This window comes from Sus scrofa, chromosome 6 (genome assembly GCF_000003025.6).
Source record: "Sus scrofa isolate TJ Tabasco breed Duroc chromosome 6, Sscrofa11.1, whole genome shotgun sequence".
Classification (NCBI taxonomy): Eukaryota; Metazoa; Chordata; class Mammalia; order Artiodactyla; family Suidae; genus Sus; species Sus scrofa.
Genome location: NC_010448.4, coordinates 159,467,295 through 159,482,744, shown reverse-complemented (window position 1 = coordinate 159,482,744; position 15,450 = coordinate 159,467,295). Strand labels below are relative to the sequence as shown.

The following is a 15,450-nucleotide window of genomic DNA, read 5'->3' as shown; positions in this document are numbered from 1 at the left end:
GTTGGGAAAGAAAAAAATCGTGATGTACAAGAGTGGGAGAATCGCTGGAGAGACGTCTTTGAGAAAGTGAAACAGTACAGGATCTTGCACTGTGTTACTCAAAATGTGATCTGTATACTAGTGATGGTCCACAAATCTGGCCACCAGTTTGTAACAGAAATTGAGAGTAAATATTTAGAAACACTTATAGCAATTTGGCGGAAAAATTTTATGTCTATCGGATCTAACAATAAAAGATCTGGGAGTTTTTTGGTGGCTCAGCAAGTCAAGGATCCAGTGTTGTCACAGTGGTGGCTCAGATTTGATCTCTAGCCCACGGAACTTCCACTTGCTGTGGGGGTGGCAAAAACAAAACAAAAGAAAACAAACAAACTAACTAACCCAGAATAGTCAAATTCATAAAGACAAAAAGTAAAATGGCGGTTGTCAGGGGCTGGGGGGCAGGAAATGAGGAGTTATTGTTTAGTGGGTACAGAGTTTTGGTTTTGCAGGATGAAAAGAGCTCTGGGGGAGTTCCCGTCGTGGCTCAGTGGTTAACGAATCTGGGAACCATGAGGTTGCAGGTTCAATCCCTGGCCTCGCTCAGTGGGTTGAGGATCTGGAGTTGCCGTGAGCTGTGGTGTAGGTCAAAGACGCAGCTGGGACCCCGAGTTGCTGTGGCTTTGGCGTGGGCCAGTGGCTATAGCTCCAATTGGACCCCTAGCCTGGGACCCTCTGTGTGCCACAGGTGTGGCCCTAGAAAAGGCAAAAAAAAAAAAAAAAAAAAAAAGAGAGAGCTCTGGAACTGGATGGTGGTGACGAGAGCACAACAAAGTACTTAATGTCACTGACCTGTACACTGAAGAATGATTAGGATGATTAAAAAAAAAAGCATCAATATCCGTCTATATGGACTTGCATTTCGTATGTCTGTTTTTAAATTTAATGTTTCTAGTAATTACTTTTTATTGCACTTTACAAAAACAGTTTTGTGGCTGATTGGGGGCGGAAACCAAGCCTTTTTGCAGTTTGAGAATTGCGGAAGGTATGACCTTAGCTAAAAGGCAAATAGCTCATTTGTAGTAAGGAGAGGAAGGCAGCGTAGAGCAGCAGAGTTAGAAGCAGAGCAGAGTCATAGGTGGGTTGGAAGTAATGGTGACTGGTGGGACCTTATATTCTCCTGTTTGCTTCATTTTCACCATGAATTGGAAGCGAAATCATCAGTGAGCAGGGAAGAAGTGTTGGAGGTTTAAAGGGAGAGATACAAAACAGTTATGTAGTGAGGTGAGAGAGCGTATGGAACTGGAGAAATGCAGTAGGATCGCCAAGCGTTAAGGGCTTTTTTGACGAAAATGATAACAAGCTAGGTGGAGGCCAGTCAGTATGATTTTGGATTTTTCTCCCTTCTACCCCGTTTGGCTGCAGGTGTAGGATTAGAGTTTCCTCAGGTGAGTACAAGGAAAGGAAAGAAGGACTGGAGAAGTGAAAGTGAACACCGAGGGATGATGGACAGTAGAATCTAAGCTGTTCATGAAAGGAAATCGGATACCGTGAAGAATAGTGGAAAGGTAGTAGGAGCACTGGATGTTGAGTTTTGGTAAAGTTGAATTTTTGGAGTCGGGTATTTGAGGAAGTGAGCCTGAGAGGAAGGAGGCTGAGGTGGGAGAGTTGAATGATTGAAATTGAGATTATAGAGGGGTTATCTGAAATTCAGATTTAAAGTATAAGCACGGAAATGAGAGGCTGAGGCAAGGGCGATCCCTAGAGGCGAGGAACCCGAGAAGTTAGGTCTCTAGAGGAATCATCTAAAAGAATTGAAATCACTAAGAGAATATATGAATATTCTATATGAATATATAGAATACATGACAATAGAAATGAACGACAATGAACAGAAGCACAGGGGTCTGTATGCAACCCAAACGAATGGCAGCTCTAGTCTTCTGTAGGACGTATATTTAAATCTCTAGTTTTTAAAGCACTGGTTATTTGAAGACGTGTGGCTCTTTTAAGGGTCTGAGAAGGGGAGAAGCCAGGGGTCGGGCGCGCGGGCGGGGGTGGGGAGGTTGGGGAGCGGTGGGGGGGCCGTGGCCAGGGCTCCTGGGCCGAGTCTGCGCAGTGAGGGAGGAGGCGGGGCCGAGCTTGTGTTTGCGGGCGAGGGCGGAGCCTCGGGGGCGGAGTCTGCGCTCGGGATCGGGCTGCGGCTGCGGCTGCTGCACTTTCAGCTTCCGAGGCGAGGAGGCCGAGGCCTGGGCCGAGCCCGGAGCCGCCGCTCGTCGGAGCCTCCTGGAGCCCCCGCGCCGGCTCAGCCTGGGGGCGGGCTCAGGCCCGGCCCGCCGCCGAACCCAGGACAGAGGCTGCATGCCAGAGGACCAGGCCGGCGCAGCCATGGTGAGAGAGCGAGGCCTGCCTGAGCCGCAGCCTCCCGCCACCCTGGCCCCCGCGGGCCTGCCCCTCCCCAGCTTTGACGCCCCTTCTGCTCCTGCCTTTACCTCCCCTCCTTGTTACCTCCCCTTTGGTGACCCACTCCTCCTTCCCCTTGGTCTCCGGCCACCTGCCGTGGTGACAACCCCCCCCCCCTTAATCTCTCTCCATCCCGGTGACACCCTTTTTAAAAATCACCCCCAGTGACAGCCTCTTTCGCGGTCCCCTTTGCCGCCCCCTCCTTGTCCTTTAACCCGACCTTCTTTTTCTTCTGTACCATTTTGCCTTGTTCTCTCTTTTGGGATCTCTACGCCTTCCCTTCTTTTCCTCCCTCTTTTTCGCTCCTGCTCCTTGCTCTCGCTTCTTACCCCCTTTCACCATTTTATCTCCACTGCCCTCTCCTTTCTCCCCTTCGTCCTCCACCATCCACATTTCCTCTCCCCCTTATCGGATGTCCTCGCTTCCCCGCTCTCACAGCTGTCCCCATTTCCTTCTACGGGATTCAAGGGTCTCAACAGGAACAATTTGAGGGCGATTGCTTCCCAAGAGCTGTAGGGCGGGCAGATAGAGATTCTTAGGCTTTTTTCTTCCTTTTCTTTTTTTTTTTGCAGAGGGAAGGGGGAGTTTGGCGGTGCTTCGAGAGAGCCTGCAAGCCTTATTTCCTAATGTCATTGCAAAACCTGAGTGATAGTGTGTTTTGGAGCGATCGAGTGAGGCATGGGGTGAGGGCCACCCTGCATACTATGGTCTTATGAGATATCTCGCCTTTGGGCAGAAATAACTTAAAGTGTTTTCGAATGTATTTTTATTTTGAGCATCTTTTAATGTGAAGGTACCGTTTGAGAAATTTGAAAGCATTTATGTACAGTCTTTCCTGTTACTCATAACAAATGGTTTGTTTTTGTTTGGAGGCAGAGACCAGGGCATCTGAATAACCCAGATCAGTTTGGCAGTCAGATATGACAGTCTCTTTAATACCTTCTATTATCTTCTTTTGTTTTGCCCTTTCTGCTTTTAGCTGGGAAACCCTTACATTTGCAAATTTCCTCTCTCCTTCCTGTTTCAAAATAGGTTGAGGCTTCAGTGCGATTTTCATTGAGTTGGGTTACACATGGTTTGCAGTTCCTTTAATGAACTCATTGCTCCATCATATACAGCAATCTAGATTTTGGTCTCTGGGAGGAATAAGACATTCTAGTTCCAACTAAGTCCTGGTAATCATATTCTTCTAGGAGGCTGGTCAATTTCTGTTTTTTTCCCCTGTTTTTTCGGAAAGTGGTTTATTATAAAGTTATTTAATCTGCGAACTTTCCCTAACTCACTGACTCTGCATTTTTAGGTGGTCATTCTCCAGCGTCTACCTCTACAACAACCCTTCACATTCACAACCCATCACACTGTCATTGTCTGTTAACCTGTTTCTTCTCCTGAAATGTGAGTTCATCTAGGCAGCAGCTGTGCCTTATTTAATTCTCTTATTCCCAGGGCCCAGGCCAAGTAGGTACTTGAATGATTTCACCTTATGGTCTCATTTTCCTATCTGACAAATAAGATCTTAAACTGAATTTTGAGTCCACTGGTGGACTTACACAGAAAGAGTGAATTTGAGAATCTTATTTTTGGTGAGAAAAGGAAACTTAGTAAGATGCGATGATCTCCTCTTCAGAATAAAGAGCTGCCTCACCAAAGACACTAAGTGGCTAGCTTTTTGGAAGTGTTAGCCTTCCCAGTGGGAATGAATGTGTGAGTACAGAGGGAGAAGTTATGAACTCCTTTCTGGGTATTTAGGATGCAAAAGCGTCGTTTGAGCTGGGCCTGAAAGATGAATAGGATGTATATAGATCATTTGGGGAAGGAGAAGAATGCTTTGTTGGGAATGTGAGTAGAAAATAATTAGGGTGTATTATAGGTGACAGGATTAACTTTCTGTGACAGGAAGGTCACAGGAATGAGGATGTATAGTAGGAAAGGAGACTGGATACATTAGACATGATTATGATTTAGACTTGGCCTCCAACTAACTGGAGTTTACCTTACTTGTTAAAATGCATGCACACAGTGTGAATGTATATGCATGGGAGAGGTGACGAGAAGGCAAAATATTAGCTTATTATGAGTTGAGGATTATTATATTTATTATTAATTTAAGTAATTTTAAATTACTTTAAAATTTTTCCTTATGTAATAGATGTAAATAGGCATTCAAGAAATAGATCAGAACATTATTATAAAGCTTTGTATTTTATATTTTTCAGAATTTTCATTGTTGTGTTTTGAATAGTTGAAATGTCTAAGACAGGGATTCTGAAACATTACCATGAATCAGAATTACGTACAGGGCTTGTGGTCTGCCACTTCCAAAGTTTGATTTCTTAGGGCTTGGAGTAGGGCCTGAGAGTTTGCATTTTTAACAAGTACCCGTATCAGCCTGATGCTCCTGATCTGTGAACCACACTTTTGAGAACCACTGGTCTGAGATAGCATCCTTTTTATTCATCTAACAACTTTTGAGTGCCATTGACTATTGACATTGAAGATATTACAAATAATAAAACAGATGTGGTCTCTGCTTTTTTGTATCTTTTGTCTGCAGACAATATAGACATCAAGTAAAAAGTAATTATAAATGTGGAGAATGCTAAAAAGGAAAAATGGCGGGACAATGGTATGGCATAGTTAGGGACGGCTTCCCAGAGGATCTTACTCTTAGGAAGAAAACTAAAGGATTAAAGTGGAGGAGTTGTGTTGTGGAAAACCAGATGGAAGGAATAGCACACATGAATGGCCTGTGATGGTATTCTCTCTTGTCTGCTTAACTTTGCATGTCCTGAAGTCCTCAGCTCTAGGAAGTCAGGGAAACCCCAATTGCCCTCCTATCTATTAAAACAAAAACTAAAACTAAAACACCCCTCCATTATGTAATCCTCTTTCATAGACTACACATCAAGTGTAATTTTATATTTCCTACTATGCTTTTTTTTTTTTTTTTGGCTTTTTAGGGCTGCACGCTGGGCATATGGAGGTTCTCAGGCTAGCGGTTGAATCACAGCTACCGCTGCCGGCCTGTGCCACAGCCACTTCAACATCACATCCAAGCCTGTGACCTACATACACCACAGCTCATGCCAACGCCAGATCCTTAACCCCCTGAACGAGGCCAGGAATTGAACCTGCAACCTCATGGTTCCTGGCCGGATTCGTTTCCACTGTGCCGCAACGGGAATTCCATCCTACTATGATTTTTTTGTTTAATGTCTATCTTTATCCCCAGACTGTAAAAATCATTGATATGGAAGTGGTTTGGTTTTTTTTCTTTCTTTCTTTTTTTTTTTTTTGGCCACACCCATGGCATATGGATGTTCCCAAGCCAGGGACTGAATCCAAACCATAGCTGAAGTAGCTCCTTAACCCACTGCACCCTGCTGGGGATCACACCCACACCTGCACAGAGACAGCACTGGATCTTTAAGTGTTATGCCGCAGCAGGAGCTCCGTGTATAGGCCCTGTTTTAAATGCTTTACATATTTTACCTCATTCAGTCCTCATAGCAAGCAAGGAGGTAAGTATTAGCTCTTTGAAAGTAGAGACCATGTTTGTTTTGGCTTATGTTGCAAATTTAACATTTACATAAGCCATCCCTAACTATCCCATACCTTGGTCCTACCCCTTTTCCTTTTTCAGCACTCTTCACCTCTATAATTACTCTTTTTGCTTGATGTCTGTATTGTCAACAGACAAGAGATACCAGCGTGCTCAATAAATATTTATCGAATGGGCGAATAACTTTGGAGAGGATCGGAAAGTCAGGAAGGCTTTGTTGAGAAGGAGCATTTGAATTGGAGTTTTAACTTGTGGGTTTTATTGGCTGAGAGTTTGGGAAGAAAAGCCATTCTCGGCAAAGGGACCAACTTGAGCATAGATGCTCAAAGGAGGCATGACGCTGGGAAATGAGTGGCTCTAGCAGTGAGAGTACAGGAGGATGTGGGACTAGGGGAGCCTCGGGTCAGATCATGGAGGACCTTGAATCATAGGCTCAGGACTTTGGGCCTCATGGTAAAAACCCTGAGTCCCTTGAAAGGTGTGAAGGAATTATAATGAAGAGATTCTGAGGGTGAACACTCTAAATCCACATGAAGCATGGTGTGGAGTGGCAAGAGCTGTTGTTGCTCAGTGCGAGTGGAAGGGAAATGTGTGAACTTTCGCCCTAACCTTGTGGTAGTGGCGGTGGTGGTGATTTAAGCTGGAGGAAGGAGAGTGTAGGGAGATGAAATATGACGATCTGGCACCCCACTTTTTGGCCAGGAGAATTTTCCACAGAGGCATTACAAAGGAGTTATATCATCACTGACGGCTTTGCAATTTTGCTCTCTGGGCCTCAGTTTGCATATATGCTGCTTTTAGGGATTTATGAGACTACGAAAACAAGGTAAATGTACCATACAAAGTATTTATTTACAAATGCAGTAAGTCTCCCAGGGATCATATATAGAATCAGCACTTCTCAACCTTATTTCGTTTAAAGAAGTGTTTTTGAATTTTTTTTTTTTTCGGTCTTTTTATTTTAGGGCTGCATCCGCAGCATATGGAGGCTCCCAGGCTAGGGATCTAATGGGAGATGTAGCTGCTGGCCTACACCACAACATCAGATCCGAACTTCGTCGGTAACCTACACCACAGGTCACAGCAGCGCTGGATCCTCAACCCACTGAGCGAGGCCAGGGGTGGAACCTGCATCCTCATGGATGCTAGTCAGATTCATTTCTTCTGAGCCACAATAAGAACGTGTAAAAATTTTTTTTTAATTAAAGAATAGTTGATTTGTAATGTTGTGGCAATTTCTGCTGTACAGCAAAGTGACTCAGTCACATGGATATATATACATTCCCCTTCTTCCTTCACGGTCTCTCCCAAGAGTTTGGATAGAGTTCGCTGTGCTGTGCAGTAGGACCTCATTGCTTATCCATTCTAAATGTAATAGTTCTCATTGACTAACCCCAAACTCGCAGTCCATTGCACTCCTTCTCCTCTTCTCCTCGGCAACCACAAGTGTGTTCTCTATGTCTGTGAGTCTGTTCCTCTTTTGTAGATAGGTTCATTTGTGCCGTATTTTAGATTCCACATATAAGTGATGTCATATGGTATTTGTCTTTTTCTTTTTTACTTCATTTAGTGTGATAATCTCTAGTTGCATCCATGTTGCTGCAAATGGCATTATTTCCTTCCTTTTTTTTTTTTTTTTTTTTGGCTTTTTTGCTTTTTAGGGCTGCACCCACTGCATATGGAGATTCCCAGGCTAGTGGTTGAATCACAGCTACTGATGCCGGCCTATGCCACAGCCATAGTAACATCAGATCCAAGCCGAGTCTGTGACCTACACCGTAGCTCCTTAACCCAACTGAGCGAGGTCAGGGATCAAACCCGCCACCTCATGGTTCCTAGTTGGATTCGTTTCCACAACACCATGATGGGAACTCCTATTTTGTTCTTTTTTGTGGCTGAGTAGTATTCCATTGTGTATATATCATTCATCTATTGATGGACATTTAGGTTGTTTCCATGTCTTGGCTCTTGGGAATAGTGCTGCTCTAAACATATAGGTGCACATATCTTTTTGAATTGTAGTTTTGTCTGGATATATGCCCAGGAATGGGCCTGCTAGGTCATATGGTGGTTCTATATTTAATTCACTATACTTTAGTTTACTGAGGAGCCTTCATACCATTTTCCATAGTGGTTGTACCAATTTACATTCACACCAGCAGTGTAGGAGGGTTCCCGTTTCTCCACACCCTCTCCAGCGTTTATTATTTGTAGACTTATTAATGATGTCCATTCTGACTGGTGTGAGGTGGTATGGCATTGTAGTTTTGATTTGCATTTCTCTAATAATTAGCTATGTTGAGCATCTTTTCATGTGCCTGTTGGCCATCTGTGTGTAATTCTTTGGAGAAATGTCTTTTAGGTCTTCTGCCCATTTTTCGATTGAGTTGTTTATTTGATGTTGAGTTGTACGTGTTACTTGTATATTGAGACTAATTCCTTATTGGTTGCATCATTAACTGCTTTCTCTAATTCCATAGGTTGTCTTTTCATTTTTTTAATGGTTTCTTTTGCTGTGCAAAAGCTGGTCAGTTTGATTAGGTCCCACTGGGTTTTTTTGTTTTTTTTTTCCCCCTAGGGCCCCACCCACGGCATATGGAGGTTCCCAAGCTAGGGTCCAATCGGAGCTACAGCTGTTGTCCTACACCACAGCCACAGCAACGCAGGATCCAAGCTGCGTCTGCGACCTACACCATAGCTCATGGCAACGGCAGATCCTTAACTCACTGAGCAAGGCCAGGGATCAAACCTGCAACCTCATGGCTCCTAGTGGGATTTGTTTCTGCTGTGCCACAACGGGAACTACCCCATTTGTTTATTTTTGTTTTTTATTTCTATGCCTTGGGAGATCAACCTAATAAAACTTTTGCACAGTCAATGTCAGAGAATGTTTTGCCTGTCTTCTCTTCTAGGAGTTTTGTGGTGTCATTTCTTATGTTTAAGTTTTTAAGCCATTTTGAGTTTATTTTTTTGCATGGTGTGAGGGTGTGTTCTAGTTTCATTTACATGCAGCTCTCCAGTTTTCCCAGCACCACTTACTGAAGAGAATTTTTCCCATTTTATATTCTTGCCTCCTTTGTCGAAGATTAATTGACTGTAGGTGTCTGAAAAAAAATTCTTGAATTCTGAGACATTTATTTAGAGAGCATGATCTCATATATTTAGTGAGCACACAATGCATCAAATGATGTACTAATTAATCCTCACAGTTCCATGAGGTTGATGATGTTTTCTCACTGCACAGTTAAGAAAACTGAGGCTTTGATAAATCAGGTAACTTTCCTATGTTCATAACCTAACGAGTGAAGAAAAGAATTGAAACATACGTTTATGTGACCCCTAAGCCTGTGCTACTTCAAACGCCTTCCCTAGACTCTATGAGAGTGTAAGAATCTAAACTGAATTTGAGCATTTAAAATATTTGTACCGTTGTTTCCATTATAAAAGTAATTCAGTTTTGTTGAAAGAAAATTGGATAAAGGATGTGTATAATTTTATGGTTCTTGATCCATATTGCCAAATTATCCTTTAACAAAGCATTTAGATAATATCAGATGTTGGTAGCATTCTGTCTTTAGCATTAAATACCTTTTAACATTGAAAAGCTTTAGCCATGTGATAGGAATATACTCCTAGAATACATACATCACTTGAGGGGAAAAAAACCAAAAGCTGGTAAAAGTTAAGTGTTCTTTTAAAATGACAAAAAAATAAATAAAATAAAATGAGTTCCCTGGTGGCTCAGTGGGTTAAGGACCTGACATTGTCACTGCTGTGGTTTGGGTTGCTGCTGTGGGGCATGTTCAGTCCCTGGCCTGGAAACTTCCACATGCTGTGGGCATGGCAAGAAAGAAAGAAAGAAAGAAAGAAAGAAAGAAAGAAAAAGAAAATGATACTGGACTCTTAATTTTAACAGCATCTATTGTGCATTGAAGGTGTATGTTTCAGGATATTATTGTGGACAGAGCATACTTGGTATGCATGTAAATTTGTGGACTCTTCCCTTTACTGAAGGAGCCTACAGTTTAGGCTTTCCTTATTTATTTATTTAGCTTTTTAGGGCTGCACCTATGGCATATAGAGGTTCCCAGGCTAGGGGTTGAATCCAAGCTGTAGCCACTGGCCTATGCCACAGCCACAGCCACACCAGATCCTTAACCCACTGAGCAAGGCCAGGGATCAAACCTCCGTCCTCTTGGATAGCAAGTCAGATTGGTTTCCACTGAGCCATGATGGGAACTCCAAGGCTTTGCTAATTTGCAGTGGCCTCATAGGACTGCCACAGCCATACAGACTGTCTCTGCAACTCAGGTGGCAGCTGTACATATGGACAGCAGTGGGTCTCGAAGATCCGTATCCTATGAACTTGGTACTGTCTAACACATAGTAGGGGCTCAGCAGTAGTTTTACATAGTGTACTAGACCCTTAAAATCTAATCTTTTAATGAGCTAGTCATTTCATGAGAAGAAGTTTTTGCATTTATGCTCAGTAATGCTGAGCACACATTCTGCTGTTTATCGGGCCTCCAGTTTTGTCAACACTGTTTCTTTAGCCTAGAATACTGTCCTCCTCCTTGATTTCTTGACTGTTTAACCTTCACGGGTCTCCTTAAGCCCTTCCTCCTGCTTGAAGCCTTCATTCGCCTCCAAGGCAGCCTTGGGCTCCTCCTCCTTTCCATGGTCCTCTCCTGTACTTTGTATGAGCTGAGGTTACAGCAGTCACATTGTGGTGGTGGTATTGTAATGAGTCTGGCTGTCTCCTCAGATTGTGAGCTCTCTGAGGGTAAGGACAGTACTAGGTCTTTTTCAGCTTCCTGTCTTAAGCATTTAGCATAATGCCTGAGACACAGTAAGTAAATGTTTGTTCGGTGCAAGAATGTATGTACTTTGGAGAGAATTACATAAATCGATGTTTACTGAGATGTGAGTAATGAAAGTGGGAGGTAAAAAAGGTGCACTCTGTACAGGTCCCCTGAGGGGAAAAGGGTTTTGATGGGTAAGGAATGTTGAGGCAGGTAGTTTCTCTTACTAGTCTAAGTGGTTGGTTTTTTGATTTTTGTTTTTGTCTTTTTGCCATTTCTAGGGCTGCTTCCGAGGCATATGGAGGTTCCTCCAGGCGAGGGGTCCAATTGGAGCTGTAGCCGCCGGCCTACACCAGAGCCACGGCAATGCAGGATCCAACCTCGTCTGTAACCTATACCACAGCTCACGGCAACGCTGGATCCTTAACCCACTGAGCAGGGCCAGGGATCGAACCCGCAACCTCATGATTCCTGGTCGGATTCGTTTCTGCTGAGCCATGACAGGAACTCCCTAAGTGGTATTTTTAACCTAGGGTAAATGTTTCTGTCCAGAAAAGTTCATTAGGAAGAGTTGGGGAGGAAACCAAATGATTTCAAGGTGAATTGCAAAGTAATATCCCTTCGTATAAACATTTGCAAATTATTTGTCTATAATTTGTGGAGGTGTCCTTCTGGAGAATAGAATATGTGAGTATAGATAGTAAAGAATCAGTTACTGGTAAATGTAGAGGGGTGATTAATTCTTTAAACATTTTATTAGCTCTATATAAAGATCTTTTTTCTTTTTTCCTATTTCCACTTCTGCCTTGTATGAACACTCTCCTTAGCTCTCCAGCATCTTAACCCCTGTTCAGTGTCATATTCTCCTTTTCTGAGGGCATCTTTAAGAGAGTCTCAATGTTCTTGGTTATGTAATGTCAATTATTTTCTTTTCATAGCCCTTGTAACCTTTGGCAAATGATTTCACCTCTCTATGCCTCCCTTTTTAAATCCCTAAAGTGAGAAGGTCGTCTTAAATCCTCCCTGTGATCCCTTCCATCTCTTAAAAAAAAAGTAGCAAGAGTCTAGCAAGTTAAAGCTAAGTATTTTAGTAAAGTACAGATACATTCTGTTAGCTATGGGATCAGGGCAAGCTGCTTTTATAGGTTTTTAATGTATAAACGAGCTCTTACCTCCATTAATATATTACCCAACTTTTCACACCTGAAACGCTTCATTCAATTATGTTACTATTTCCATGGTAGTTTAGTATTTTAAAGGTATTTTCATGTCCCTCCCATTTATTCCTCACCACTATTTTGTCTGGTAAAATATAGGTTTAGGGAAACTAAGTTCACTCATTTTCCTAAGATCACACAGCTAGTAAGTAGCAGAGCCAGGACTGACTGCAAGCCCAGTGCTCTTTCCATTATTAACCCAGCCTCTCTGTTTACCATATTATATTTCAAAACTAATGCTAGCAGTTAAGAGGAAAATAATGCTAAAGTGTCTTCTTTGAGTTAGTGATTCCTGTCATCTACTCATCTGCTCGGAGATCACTGACCTGAATTTTTGTTTTGTTTCTTAGAGTAGCTTTAGGATTACATGAGCTAAGATGGAAGGGAAGAGGATTTATTTACCTTTCTCGGCCTTGTTTTGTAGATGAAAGTCTAGCTCTTTGCCCTTTAGCACATAGGCCTTTGCCAACACTGGCCAGGCCCTGAAGTGATACACGCAAGAAGCTTGCCTTGCCTACATTTTTATTTGGCATCTAGGGATCTCTAAAGAGCAGTTCGTGGATTTTAAAAGAGAAAAATAGCTCTGCCCATCCATGCCAAATAGTTCAATATATCTGTGCCTTTTTTTTTTTTTTTTTTTTTTTTTTGTCTTTTTGCCTTTTCTAGGGCCACTCCTGCGGCACATGGAGGTTCCCAGGCTGGGGGTCGAATTGGAGCTGTAGCCGCTGGCCACCGCCAGAGCCACAGCAATTTGGGATCTGAGCTGGGCCTGCGACCTACGCCACAGCTCAGGGCAACACCAGATCCTTAACCCACTGAGCAAGGACAGGGATCGAACCCGCAATCTCATGGTTCCCAGTTGAATTCATTAACCACTGAGCCACGACGGGAACTCCAATACATCTGTGCCTTTGGTACTACCTTCTTGACCTTCTTCCTCATTTGTAAAATGATTGTGTTTGGGGAAAGGGAAGGTAGAGGGATTAGATCATATCTAAGGTTATAGGAGATGTTTCTTTTTGGAAGTCTAACTCAGTTGAACCAGTAGTATAAAATACAAAGGAAAAAACCCCATAAACGAAAGGAGATTTCCTATGGAGTACTACTAAAATGAGGAGTCAAGGACACTGTTATTGCTGTGGCTCAGGTTCCATCCCTGTCCTAGGAACTTCCTCATGCCTTGGGTGGCCTAAATATTGTTCCAATATCTGAAGTTTCTTACATCCATGAACTCAAATGACGCTTGTCTACTTTTCTTTTCTTTTTGGCTGCACCTGTGTGTGTGTGGTATGTGGAAGTTCCCAGCCAGGGATCTAACCTGCACCACTGCATTGACCCGAGCCACTTCAGTGACAAAGCCAAATCCTTAACCCACTGTACCACAAGGGAACTCATGGCTTTTCAGTCCTAATGTTTAATTTCACAGCCAGACTTGGGACTTAATATTTCTCTCTGGACATGTAGTCTCTTTTTGTAGGAGCAAATAAGCTTTTTGTTTTTTTTTGTTTTTGTTTTTTTTTTGTCTTTTACTTAAAAGAATTTTTTTTATTGTGGTTGATTTACAACAGATAAGTAGTTTAAATACACCCAACAGTAAATTAGTGCTTGACTGTTCATTTATTCATTGAGGAAACATTTAGTGCCTGCTGTTTCGTAGGCATTGTCGTTGGCTCTGGGGAGTACAGCAGTGAACAAAACATAGTGTTCTGAGGAGTTTATATTCTATAGTAATAGCTAACATTTATTGAGCAGTTAATATATACCAGTCACTGTTTGAAGTGTGTTGCACCTAAAATTTATTTAATGCTGACAACAGTGATGTGGGTACTGTTATTGTCTGCATTTTACAGATCAGGGATCTGGGGTGCCGGGAGATTCAGTGCTTTGCCTAAGTTATGTCGTTTTCTAAGTGGTAAGAGCTGACATTTCAGTCTAGGCAGTGTGACTCTCAAACCCACACTCTTCACCATAGTATTACATAGTCCTCCAGAGAAATGTCAGTAAAACACTTCGTTCTGATACTGAAATTGTCAAGTTTGTAATCTTTGTAGTCACCTGGTTTCTGGTCTAATCGTCAGGAACAAGTCATCCAGGATACAAAGGGCGGGATGGGGAGGGAGCACTTTGAGAGCCATTGTCATCTATTGGAGGATGTGCCACTCCTAGGAGCCTTTCAGGTAGGAGATGAGATTTTTGAGCCTGATTCGCATGAGTTGGAACCAAGACAACTATATAAAGCCAGGACTCTGACTAAAATGCCTCTATAGCCTCACTGAAAAGGTAGAATAAAAAATCTGCCTCAGGAGTTCCCATCGTGGCGCAGTGGTTAATGAATCCGACTAGGAACCATGAGGTTGACTAGGAACCATGAGGTTGCAGGTTCAATCCCTGGCCTTGCTCAGTGGGTTAAGGATCCAGTGTTGCCGTGAGCTGTGGTGTAGGTCGCAGACACTGCTCAGATCTGGTGTTGCTGTGGCTGTGGCCAGCAGCAGCAGCTCCGATTAGACCACTAGCCTGGGAACCTCCATATGCTGCAGGTACAGCCCTAAAAAGACAAAAAAAAGACATATATATATATATATATATATATTTGCCTCATGGTATAGGGAGACAAAGGAGCTTATTTGTCCTGATGTGGACTTTAGATGCGAAAAGTCTCCCTTAAGAATTTATAACTATGAACCTGCTGCCCTATGTGTCTGAAACTTAAATTTATATTACTTGTGCAAGATCGTAGCTATTAAGTGGGAAGAGAACACTTACTGAGTAATTACTCCATCAGGCATTGTGTTGGGGGCTTTAAACACATTTTCTCACTTCAGTCTGACAACAGCATCATGAGATAAGTACTGTTATTATCCCCATTCTCCAAAGGACGGAGCTGAGGGTCAGAAACGCTAGATAACTTGCAGTGTGATGCTACTAGAATTCATATCCTGCTACCACAGTGCCTCTGCAAATGTTGCTTCCTTTCTGTGCCTCAGCTGCCTTAACTGGAAAATGAAACTTGTAATACTTTTCCTTTCACTTCATAAAGTTATTGTTAAATATCAAAGGAAGTAAAGGGTGTGAATTTGCTTTTTTTTTTTTTTTTTTTTTTTTTTTTTGCTATTTCTTGGGCCGCTCCCTCGGCATATGGAGGTTCCCAGGCTAGGGGTCGAATCGGAGCTGTAGCCACCGGCCTATACCAGAGCCACAGCAACGCGGGATCCGAGCCGCGTCTGCAACCTACACCACAGCTCACGGCAACGCCGGATCGTTAACCCACTGAGCAAGCACAGGGACTGAACCCGCAACCTCATGGTTCCTAGTCGAATTCGTTAACCACTGCGCCACGACAGGAACTCCATGAATTTGCTTTTTTAATAAAGATTTTGTTACAGGCATCATCCATAAAATATATTTTTCCTTGTAAATAACCAAAAGA

The 15,450-nt window shown here is 42.8% G+C and overlaps 1 protein-coding gene across 1 annotated transcript in view; it reads left to right on the top strand.

Annotated features, from left to right (window-relative positions):
- The window catches only part of ZYG11B (zyg-11 family member B, cell cycle regulator), a 72,697-nt gene continuing 59,374 nt past the window's right edge, over positions 2,128 to 15,450 (top strand). The window contains exon 1 of the mRNA XM_021096631.1: positions 2,128 to 2,370. Coding sequence (XP_020952290.1) covers positions 2,341 to 2,370 — 30 coding nt within the window. The 5' untranslated portion in view covers positions 2,128 to 2,340. The remainder of the gene's footprint in view (positions 2,371 to 15,450) is intronic.